Below are 12,492 nucleotides of genomic sequence, written 5' to 3'. Positions count from 1 at the left end.
GAATGGCCCCAACTAGGAGGCAAGATGCTTTTCTGATAATATTTGCATTCAGTTCTGATTTCCTCTTGGTGCAGGCTTAACGTCTTTCCTTTGATCTCCTTTTTTATATGCAACCTGGTTTGGTGCCCAAAAGTCTGATGCTTAATCAGGTCAGTCCAATAATGTATATGAATAAGAAAATGATAGATAGAATCTGATGATGGCAGATTGCAATTTAAACTTGATGCTTGAGAGCCAGTTCTTATTAACTGCTCTTCTATCTTATCTGATCCATGGTGATGTCACTGGATGCTTTTGATTCCTTTCCTTTATATATTTCAATGTGAGGGAGAGGTCACACCTCTTCAACATGTATGCCCTTTGGCAAGAGACATGCCCTTTCCACCATTAGCACCCTTTGAAAGACTGCAACTCTTTATTATATCTGCCCTTTGGAAGGGACACAACCTTTCATGATCAGATCTGCACTTATGATTTCACAATTATCCCCTTCTCAAATGAGGTTCTCTTCTCCCTTTTATATTCCATGTTTGAGGGAGTCATAACTTTCCTTCCATGTCTTTTAACCATTCATTAACTTATTAAATTTTAATTTTAATTTTATTTTTCTGTATTTTAATATTATTATTATTTATTATTAAATTCATTTCAAAGTGGGGACATTACAATTTTAGAAGAATTGTGATTCCTAAAATTCTGTACCTAAACATGGTTCATCTGAGATATTATCTTGCTACATTAACCAACAGCTTCAGAGGCCTTCCTTAGCTGGTGTAGGGCAGCTCATTAGTTTATTTTTATACAATATATCACATCTTTTCTTTATTCTGCACTCTTTCTTGTGCATCTAGGGAATCTTCTGTGCAATTTAATGAGAAAAATTCTGTTCCATAATAAGTTTATAATATTGAAATAGTAGTCATGAACCTGCTGATAGGTTTATACTAAGGTGTTAATCAGCTAACAAAATTGTTGTATTAAGCAGATTGAGAACAATAGCCTTGTAAAATTGGAAGCAAGTAATCTGTTATCACCTTTTTAACAAACTTATATCAAACAACCATTTCTTGGCTTATTCATACAGTGGTTAATTATCCAAAAATCATTGATGATATAAAACAGAGTCTCTTACTTGGGAGTATTAGAATTAGTTGCTCCCAATCTCTCGTAGGCTTGTTTCCTTTTTTCTTATTTCATATTCTTCTAAAATAATCCTATACTCTTCTTTTTATCATCAGACCAGAAATCGTGGACTTGCTACGACTTGGCAGGACTCAGTGAGTCTCCAGCCGGGTGACATTGGGCGAGTCCCAGGGGCTCGGACTTGGACTCGTTCGAGTCTTGGGCAAGTGCAAGGACTTGCAGACTCGGCTTAGACCTGACAAGTCCTTATGCTTGGACTTAGCCTTACTCAAATTTTTTTTTTGTTAAATTTTTTCTATTGTTGGGTTTTTCTCACATCTAACACCTTGTGTGGATCATTGAGGCAATGGATCCTGTCTTTAGTGACGAGGACCTTGATTGGGTCGACCAAGCAAATAGAGAGGCTGAGGTTGTAGCAATGGTAGAGAAGGAGGTTAGAGTACGAGGAGGCACAAGCACAACTGATGTTGGTGAGGGTGGCATGGAGTCACAGACAGAGACTATGGCTATTGAATCATCCAGGACCTACCTTAGACGCCTTCGTAGGAGGGTTGTAGGCTCCTTTGAGCCATAGACTTGTAGTTATTGTTTTGATGTTTATGTGGAACATTTGTTGTCATGGATTTTATATTCCATGAGTTTGTATACATTTGACAATATTTATATATTTAAATTTTCTATTTCCTTCAGCTACAATTTGCGCTTATACTTATGTAATTGATGTATACTCGTGTATGTTATCAAATTAGCTTCTATTTGATGGTGTTATTGTGCCTTTAAGGTTTATTAAATAAAGGGTGCATGAAACAAGTTTTAAATCCTTAAAAATCTCTAAATTTCTTGGGTTTTTCATTTTGTCGAGTCTCGAGATGAGCCACCCTTATCGAATCAGCGTTGAGTCCGATTCCCATTTCTATGCATTAGACATGTCCTCTCTAGGCTACATGGGAAGATGGAGATTTTATCCAAATGAATAGTTGTTTTCCCCCCTTTTTTATGTTTTACTTATTTCTTTTCTTTTGGGTAGGTGGTAACATATGAGAAGTATCACCTTGGTTATTTGGCCATTTCCTCTAAGGAAGTTTACTAATCTTTTTGAAGGACATGAGTCTCACGTAGCCTTTATAGGTGCTAGTGAGATATTTAAAATTCCTTTCAGCCTTGGGACCCACCAGCAGAAAATAATGTATACAAATTATTTAACCAGCTTATTCCCTTGGCCCCACCTTATAGTTTTATTTCTTTTTAAAGACAAATAAATTTACATTCTTCCCCTTTTTTTGGATATTCTTTATTGAAATATGATTTGGTACTATTATTTGAATTGATTAACCACTATTGAAACAAAATTACCTAATAATATGAATTTCATTCCTTGTTTTGACAATTTATTTGATAATATGTATATACATTTATACATTTTTTTATTTAACTAAAAATAAAATTAAAAATGCAATCACAGAGTTGCCCTCAGAAGGCTAGACTCCCCTTCTTGATGATACTCTCTCTCTTTGACAAGAGTGCAAATATGAAAACACATTAGTAACTATCGCAACTAACCACATTCTTTATATAGTTAAACGGTTAAATTGAACAACTCGATAAAGATTTAAATTAGCAAGCAATCATACATAGATATTATAACAAAAATTTAGGGCCGAATGTTATGATGATTACGTTTCATATTGAAGTAAGCATAAATACAAGCATGTCATTACAAAGTTTAGGGCACAAAATTTAGGGTTGGGTCACAATTAGGGTTGTGACAATCACGATAATAAGGATTTGCCTTTGTTGCCAACTTTTTGCCTGAAAAGTTGTATTTTACATTTAATTGGTCAATGAAAATTTTGATGAAACAATTGTTATTTTCTAACCATAAAATTTGTTCTTGGGGCAATTTTGCTCTTTTCTGCAGTGAAAGTTTACAATTTTTCCGAATCAGTATATTTTCACAAAGCAATTTTTTTTTTTTTTGGGTTGCACAAGATGAAAAGGCAGTATATTTTCCTTTATTTGGCATGAAATAATATAGGCAGCAATTTTTTCTCTATTGTTTTAATTTTGTTCAATTTATTTTCTGATTAATTGGAAAAAATCTTAATCTTCTCATTTTGTTATTTTTTTTCAAACATGTTATCGAGGCCTTTGCTTGTCATTGTATTGGATGGGAGAAGTTTGAGAATGGGAGTGGGAACAACTTTGGGTCGTTTTTGAATCAACAAGGTACTTGGGATAACAAGGTGACGCCCTTATAGTCAATAAAATAAAACAATTTGAATCAGTTCGAAATGTATGAAAGAGTCAACATAATATTCTTAAAAGCTTTCCAAGATTCATTGTTCCAAACCACACAACAAAAGGTTTTTTAACAGCATTTACTCACACAACTATCTTGTCATCAATTGCAAACAAAATATGGATCCTAGGCATAATACAACAATTAATGTGGCTTGATCATGACTTTAGACAAATAGGAGCAAAATTTGTAAAATATGAATTTGTAGATATTTATAAAGTTATATGGCTCTAGCATATTCTTGTTGTGTAATATACCAATAAATGAATAATGATGTACATATATTGTTTGGTTGATGAAGTATGGTCTATGGGACCACTCCCTTTATATTAAAACATATGCAAAAAGTTATACGTGTGCTAGTCCATATTAGGTGGGCATGATTGAACAAAAACTTATGTGAAAGTCATACGTGTGCTAGTCCATATATTGATCGAAGAGATCCACATTTGGAAAGAACCTTCAAGAACCATCACTTCTTGTGGGTTGGACACCACCCTTGCTCTCCTAATAGAAATAAAGATGATGTGTCAATTGTTGTTGTAGAATAAATCCTTTTAGCACATTGTACGAAGTTGATATCGAAACTTGCAGTACTTTTGCGGCTTGATTTATGAAGTAGAACTATCAAGAGAGTAAAGGGAGTCCATGGACCCATTACTACTCCATTGTTAACTTGCATGGCCACAACCTTTGGCGGAAACTCCAAACCAAGAATTGCATCCATTTAAGATTTATTCTAATCTTAGGCACCATCAATTGTGGATTAGACAAATGGTAATTGTTTTGATTGTGTCATTGGATTTTGTTGAGCAACAGTTAGATGGATCTATATCAATATGGTATTTGTGATCAAGAAACAAGAACTCCTCATTGAATAGTAGTTTGGGAACATGGATCATGATTGCTCCCATTGTTTTGAATTTTTCTTCAATTAGAGATACATCCCAAGAATGCAATCTATCGCTTCCTTGCCTTTAGCATAATGCTAGAGTCCATCAGACAAGTAGGATAGCTTATTAATGAGAATTAGGCATAGAAGAAGCGAATGAATTTGATGGAATGTATTGAGGCAATTAATAACAAATACAATTACACAAAAAATGATTACGTTATCCATAGAGGTACTTATTTATGCAGGAAAAGTGCACGCTAATCTTTCAGTCAACACATAATAGAATGCTAGGTATCATATCATCTCTTGAATAAGGAAACCCCTAATGCTGTTTGGACTGATCATAGGGGATAGCCTCAAGGTTCCAACTGTCAAGTCTTGACTGCTTAGGATAACTCAGCACTTGTTTTTACAAATAAATTGATTTTCTGATATTTCTTGCTGTGTATTTCTAATTCTAGATAATTCTACAACATTCTGTGTAATCAGCAGTCTTCAATCTCTTGCCCTCATCACAATCACATCTTCGTCTATGTGTTGGATCTCCTCCTATCTCACAACTGGTGGTTTCACCTTTCCAATCTTTACACGATGCTATTCATCCTGCACAGACAAGCAATTCGAGTGTCAATCATCTATCCATTTAGTCATTTATTTACAGTGCCATTTTGGGATGTTATGCGATCTTTATTTTGAATCGACTCCCTTTGTTATTATTTGAGTATATTGCTTGACATTACGAAGGGCGATGTTTTTTTTCTAAGAAAGTCTTGGCATTGAAATATTCAACCCTCTCTTCTTATCGACCCCACCATTTATCGCTTGGTTAACACTTAAATGCTTTGCCTATTTCGGGATATTTCTTGGTGAATATAGGCTTGAAAAAAAGTGTTTTGGTTGTAAAAGACATGAAGCTTATTTTCGTTTTGGTTCGCTCTAACTTAGGCTCAACTCAACTTCAACCTATTTTTTGGTATTGTGAATAGATTGGAAAGGTCTATGGCAAATGGTTTCTTTTGAATAAAAGGACGTATCCGAATCTCGTTTTAAACTTTCCCCTGACCTTTCAGGGTCTTTGTCGGCATTCTTCACTGGCGCGATGGCAGGGAAAAAGTGGTATATTAAACACCAAGCTAGAGCCTATTTGCCTTGACTTTCTAAATGCTATCTTTCTTTTTTGGCATTTGATCGGTGATATGATCGACATGGTACCACTACGCCATCCTTCATCTTGCTTGGAAACGAGAAAAAAATTGAAATTAAAATGTTCCATGATAACACGGTTTCGGTGTTTTATCGGGGAAATGAAGGGGAGTCGAAAATAATATCCTCTTGCTTCGTAGTGATGCCGAACCTTGTATGAACATATATTTGCTTTGATCTTGAACGTTGCGTGGGCACTCCTCTTCGGGATTATTATTGGTCTCAATAGATAATGGGAAGGCAATGCAAGGTTTGAATTTTGTCCACATACCTCTCTCTCTCACATAGGTAGAAAGAACGAGGTCCCTGTCTGAGACAGAGTGTGATGTGCTATGTACAACAAATGGCAACTTGGTTGGGAAATGTTCCTAAACATTTCAAGGTTACAAACTAACTAACTCAAGTCATCGATCTTGTGAATCTAGTGTGTGCAGTGAAGTTCATTCCAGCTTAAAGAAAGTTGTGACATCATTGTTTAGTCATGGCAAGCTACCTAGGGCGACTCTAACTCCAAAAGCAACTTGGAGATTGCCTCACTGCCAGCGAGCGTCTATAGCCCCGACAAGGCTATCGCCTGTAAGCTCACATAGATTGCTCTATTTTTGGTAAATTTTCTTTTTGAATATCGGTAGAGGTGTTTGCACTCCCAAAAGCCAAACATTTTTTGATATTTCTTTGCTTTTCATTTTCTTTCTTTTGATTTTCTCTTTTCTTTTTCTTTTCATTTTCACTCTATTGGCTTGTAGGCACAAAGCCTGTGTGGGATTGAGCATTACAGTGGTCGCTGAAGCAGAGCTTCAGGTTTTTCATTTGCGATGACTTCCTTTTGACAAAACAACAGGCTTAAGCGATTATTAAGCGTTAGATGCGTGACAATTGCAATGTTGGTGACAAAACACAGTAAACAACTAAATTTTTAAAATGATTAAGCTTTAGACTAAATGAACTGACTACAGGGGCAACCATCAATTAGGTGCTATACCAAAGTTGACATTCGGGAAACAAAGTGGAAAACATCTTGACTTCATACACCAAAGCTGAGCAAAGCAAACGTACCCCTACAAAAACGATAGGGAAACAACCCCAAGGAAAGCAAATCTACACTAAAGCAAACTAAGCAAAACTACCCTAAAGTAGAAAACAAAAATTCTAAGCTAAAAACAAAAAAACAAACTACCCTAAAACAGAAAAGAAAACTAAACTAACTATATACAAGGAGAGACTGATTGTACAAAATGTGGATTGTTGGCATGGATCCTGGACCCAGAACGATTTCTTACTGAGTGCCACAATAACTGGGCAGCAGGGATAGTCCTAAGTCTAGCTGATTTGTCTTTGTATTCTGAAAAGGAATTTTCAGTGGGGCCACTCTCAGGTTTAACCAGGCCCTCCTAGCGCCAATTCCGTTGACGTGGGAAAAGTGCACACTAATGTTTAGGTCAACACAAAATAGAATGTTAAGTATCCTATCCTCTCATGAATAAGGAAACCCCTAATGCTGTTCGGACTGATCAAAGGGGACAACGTCAAGGTTCCAACTGTCAGGTTTTGACTGCTTAGGATAACTCAGCGATGATGTGTTTTGCTGGTAAACACGAGGGGACTTACAAATGCGGCAATATTAACAATTGGGGCAGTTTGTTGGGTCCATGATCAGTCCATATACATGCTGTTTTTCCAAAACAGTCAAAATCAAATTGAAAATATTTGAAATTGACAGCAGAAGGGAAAGAAACAACCTGGTGTATCTTTGATAATGACAAAATTTGTTAGTAAATTTACTTTGTTAGCCGCTTTGTGAACATGTTAAATAGTGAATTGTTGCATAGAGTCCAAGATGGGCCAAACCTTTTGTAGAATATTGATCAACACAGTTGAGATGCCTTCTACTTGCACAAGATGAACATCAAAAGTTTTGCATTCTCAAATAAAGGGGTTAATTTAGTCAATAACAATATTTGAAAATTTATATTTATTTATCATTTGTGAAATTATAAATTATTATTTATTATAATATGGGTGTAACTGCCTGTACTAAATTTGGGGAAGTTTTATTGCCATATTGACAAACCTCAAACCTTGACCTTGTACCCAAATTGACAACTTAGATTCTTGAATATGATTTTTGCTACTATGGTATAATATGATATGATCTGATGCTATATCGTATGATATGCTACAATATAATATAATATAATATAATAAAATGATTGTTTTATATTATATAAAAATATGAAAGTTTTTGGAGAGAGCAAAAGATGAAGTCAAATTATAAATCAAAAGTGGGGTAATGCACACAAAAATTATTCCAGCAATAGGAGAAAAAGGAAAGACTAAACAAGAAAAGAGACCCAGATAGCAAAGAGTCAGTTCTAAAAATCAGTAAGAAATAAGTGTAAATATGTACCGAAAATAGGAAGGGGGCTTGAGGGAAAGAAGAAGCAGGGACAAGGTCCCTCTATCTTATTATTCCCACTTATTTGCCTTGTTCTGCCCTCCTAATTTGTAAAGTGCCAAGTTAATCTTTCTAGTGTTTTGTCAAGTATTTGATAAAATGATTAGGTTCAAGAGCTGCAATATTTAAATGGTTATCTTTGTTTTGCAAATTGTTTGACATAATGTCCAAAATTGAAATTTGGTTAAGCTGGCTATCAATTCACCAAACATAAAGCTTAATTTGGCAGCTAGTTATTAAGGGGATCTCCCTTGAGCAGATGTTCTTTTCAAACACAAACATATTAAACCCTGTGCGAGATATTCGATTGACATATGAACGTAAATATAGAACTGAAACAGCAACAAAATCTGACCTTCTAGTCTGGAAATAAATGCTGATGGAACAATATCTTATTATTATTTAAAACGATGCCACCTGTAAGTGCCTTGGATGTTGCCATCTGCAGCCCCTAAGTGTCTGTGGTGGTGCAAGACTTGTAGACACTTTGATACTGCTACAAACTATTATAAAAACGGTCTATAAATAATTATAACTCATCTAAATTAATTGCTCAATAACATGATGGATGGTAGTAGTGATGAGTATAATTTATTAGCTTCAATCCGATAAAAGACGATGGCAAACTGAGCTAACAATTTTATAAGGGATGATAGAACAAATCATCTATACTTATCTTTGAACCTTTATGTTAATAATTTGCAAGTATCAGAATATATACCAACTGGTGCATGTGATCTGACAGAAAAAAGTATCAGATTATTTATTCTTTCTTAAGTATATTTGAAATCAACTACTACAGAAGAAAACTTCTTGCTTTTTGCAATGCATGTGAATTGCTTTTAAATTTTATTTCTCCATGTCTTATATCACTTAAATATTTCTCATGGTACTCTTCTAACACATTGAATGCTAGAGATACACATGAGAATAATTTTTAATTTTTTGAAGTTAGTTTGCACAAAATTCCTGGTTCTGGCAGGTATCGCAGCAGAGTAATTCAAGTGATGTGATTGAAAGAGTACAGAAAGTCCTCAGGTGATTATTAATTGTTGGATCTGAAATTTTGTAACAGTATCATTTCTGGATTTATATTTGAGCAGTTTTCTGACCACCTTGTGCTTTTTCCAGACTGACCCCAGACAAGCTAGATTGCCTTGAACCCTTTGTTACCAATTTCTTTAGGAGTGTACCACTTCCAACAATTGTCTGCATAAGTTTGCTGGATTGTAGATATGCGTCTATTTTGGAGGTGTCATCATTCAGTAATTCCTCACCAGCTTGGATTTTCCTCACACGATTTGATTCTGATGGGCCACCAGTAGTCCTATTGTTGCCCATCCATTCTGCTTTTAATGGTCTGCACTTCTTACTTCGTTATAGAGCAAATATATTATATCATTGCTAAATAATTTTATAATAGTTCTATGCATTACGTAGTTAAGTTCAAATTAAGGAGAGTGAAAAGGAGTTTTATTTGTAATGTTAGGCACAAGAACAGATGCTGTGGAAGGCAGCAACCTATGCAGTCCATACTCCATCTGGAATCTGGAAGCTGATGATTTGAAAGCTAATGATATTGGTAGTGCCTCTGAGGTTATGGGTGTAGTTGCTGAAGAGTTTTGTTTGTTGCTTGAGGAAAGTCGCCTTTCCACTTCTGATAAACTGGCAGTTGAAAGTAACGAGGAAAAAAAGAGATGGTGGCAGTGGAGAAAGCAACTTGATGATCGCCTTGGGAATCTTCTAAGGTGCATAATAATATCTGAAATCTAACATTTTTTGGTAAAGACTTGTATTATGTTTTTTTTTTCCTAAATGAAGGAAGTTTTAATAGTGTTCCTTGGTAATTGCAGGGGAATTGAAGATTCTTGGCTTGGTCCATGGAAATGTCTCTTATTGGGAAAACCATCAGAAGCAGCTTACTGTGATGCTTTACAAACTGCAAAAGAAAGCATATTTCAACGTGCAGAACCAAGGAAGAATTATTATAATATTCATGATAATGAACCAAAGAAATCTTCCAGGAAACAGAAAAAACAGTTAAGAGCAGAAGATGGTACAGAATGCATGTCTTCTGAAAGTTTTCTCCCATGCAACTTGTCAAATGATTTGGAAAATTTAAGTACGATGTGCATTCAAAGAGAACCAGTTGTGCTTGTTCTTGATGCTAATTCACAGGTAAATGTATTAATTGTGGCAGTGTAATAGTTTTGCAAATATTACCAGCACTGGTTTATGGTAATGATACTGTATGTTTTTTGAGTGCAGGTACTTCCTTGGGAAAGCTTACCAGTACTTCGAAATCAAGAAGTTTATCGTATGCCATCTGTGGGAAGCATTTCAGCAGTAATGATTTCGAGAGGCCATCTACAAATGGTGGATAGTTTTGTTGAAAAAGAGAAAAAAATGTCAAACCGGAAAACTAATACAAAACAGGAGATATTGGCCAGAAATAATCCATGGTCTGTAGCATTAGAACAGCTACCTAAGCTACCAGCCATGGACCCTTACAATGCATTCTACTTGTTGAATCCAAGTGGAGACCTCAGTACCACACAGGCTGCATTTGAGGATTGGTTCAAGAATCAACGAGGCTGGAAGGTAAGATATGTCAAACTTTTCTTGGTTTAAGAATTTTCCATTATTTAACTTTTGCTTAACATGTATTTGTCTTGCACCACAAGTTGATTCTAACTTTCTAAAACATTTATGTGGTTTTAAATTTTTACAGGGAAAGTCTGGAGAAGTTCCGACTCCTGAGGAGTGCATTTTTGCTCTGCAAAATCATGACCTTTTCATCTATTTTGGACATGGAAGAGGTATGGGTCAACATTTGAACCTTATTTAGAAGAGTCTTACAAATAAGATAACAATTTGGCTTGCAATTTATATGTTTGGACTAGTTTTTAACAATAAAATCTCTGTATTGTTGTGTGACTGGAATACCGCTTTAGAATAATTTGATCCAATTTATTTTAATGGGTTAATGATCATCTCGGTATTGGTACATTGACTGTTTATGATGAATTATGTAATTTTTTTCTATTCATGTAATTGATCTGTAAAATGTTGGAGGTAATCTCCTAACAATCCTCAATTGTGGATACTTGAATATTTCAACTCCACAAATATTCCCAATACACTAAATTCTAGCTCAAATTGCTTAATAATTTTAGTAGTTTATGCCATTATGCAAGAATATGAGAAAATAAAGCAAAATGCATCCTAACAGCAATAGAAAATATCATCAAATGCAAAGGAACACAGAGACACACCTGACGAAACCCATAAATCTGAAAAAAAATCCAGAAGAGGGACCAAAATTCTTCATGCCACTAATTTCCATTCTTTTACAAGTTTGTTTGTTGTTTTAGAGACAACTCTATGGGTATCCCATGTTCTTCACTTGCAACAGTAAATAATGAACATATGGAATCTTAGAATGAGAGTCAAATCTTGCCCCAAATGTTGCTTGTCCTTTTATGTCTTTGGAATCCTCATTGGGTGCCAAATTGAGTTTCAAATGCTTCTAATGGAAAGAGAAATGTTAAAAGTTCTTCAACTTCCTTACAGTATGAAACCACGGTTTACAGAAGCCTAGTTGTTAAGAAACAATTTGGGACATTAAAAAACTGTCAGGTCGGTTATGGAATTGCTACTTGATTGAAATTGGTAGTTGTGAAACTGTTGAGGGAGTCTAAATCTTCGTCTAATGAAAACTGGCAGTTTTGTAACCAACTAAAATTTACAGATTTTCTGCCTCTGGAGCTCTGTTCTTTCCAATATTTGAGATTTTCTGGACCATTGCAATGTTTTTTTCTGCACTGAGGACTAAGATACTGGTTACAAAACTGTCATAGCAAGGATTTACAGATGATTGAACTCTTATGCTTTTCAACTGTAAGTGACAACATTTGACCCCTTGGTCATGTAATGTCCACTATTTGTTTTTGGAAATTTTTGTGATAATTTTAGTTAAAGGTACTTAGGCAAAATTCTTGTGGCCTAAATGTGGAGTACGATGGATTCCTTTCTCTAGTGTACTGGGCTGGGCTATGTTTATGGTTTAATGTAAAACAAATTAGTATCTCTAAACTATAACATGAAAGTTCGAGAAAGGTGTCTGATCAAATCACAGGGGGAAAATTGGGTAAGTCATTAATGATGCTAATTTGCTCACCTTTGCTTGTGGCAATAGAATCTACCAAAATCTTAGATTCAATGTTGGTGTCAAAGTTGTATTGGTCACAGTTCTTGGGCCAATCCATTTGGTTGTGTTAGCAATTGAATCAACAATGCTGATAGAATTCACACCAGTTTGTGTTGACACTTTCCTTGCAGCCTTATGCACCTTGTGCAATCATATTTTTGCCAAGGCACAAGTCTTGTACTAATTGTGCCAATTTTACACTCTGCCAACTATAGTTCAAAACTCAGTCTCGGCAAAAACTCAGAAAATTTAAAATTTGACTTGGACTTGGGACTTGGCAAAAACTT

The 12,492-nt window shown here is 35.2% G+C and overlaps 1 protein-coding gene across 3 annotated transcripts in view; it reads left to right on the top strand.

Annotated features, from left to right (window-relative positions):
* The window catches only part of LOC131037314 (separase), a 103,190-nt gene that overhangs the window by 87,912 nt on the left and 2,786 nt on the right, over positions 1-12,492 (top strand). For 2 of the 3 annotated variants that reach the window (XM_057969425.2, XM_057969415.2), the window contains exons 21-26: positions 8,951-9,033; positions 9,127-9,353; positions 9,485-9,743; positions 9,849-10,173; positions 10,264-10,596; positions 10,727-10,814. In XM_057969425.2, the coding sequence (XP_057825408.2) occupies positions 8,951-9,033; positions 9,127-9,353; positions 9,485-9,743; positions 9,849-10,173; positions 10,264-10,596; positions 10,727-10,814 (1,315 nt within the window). The remainder of the gene's footprint in view (positions 1-8,950; positions 9,034-9,126; positions 9,354-9,484; positions 9,744-9,848; positions 10,174-10,263; positions 10,597-10,726; positions 10,815-12,492) is intronic. The other variant, XM_057969434.2, reaches the window with a different exon arrangement.

The sequence above is a fragment of the Cryptomeria japonica genome, chromosome 6 (genome assembly GCF_030272615.1).
Source record: "Cryptomeria japonica chromosome 6, Sugi_1.0, whole genome shotgun sequence".
Classification (NCBI taxonomy): domain Eukaryota; kingdom Viridiplantae; phylum Streptophyta; class Pinopsida; order Cupressales; family Cupressaceae; genus Cryptomeria; species Cryptomeria japonica.
The sequence above is the reverse complement of the archived record's forward strand: the minus strand, read 5'-3'. Positions and strand labels throughout refer to the sequence as shown.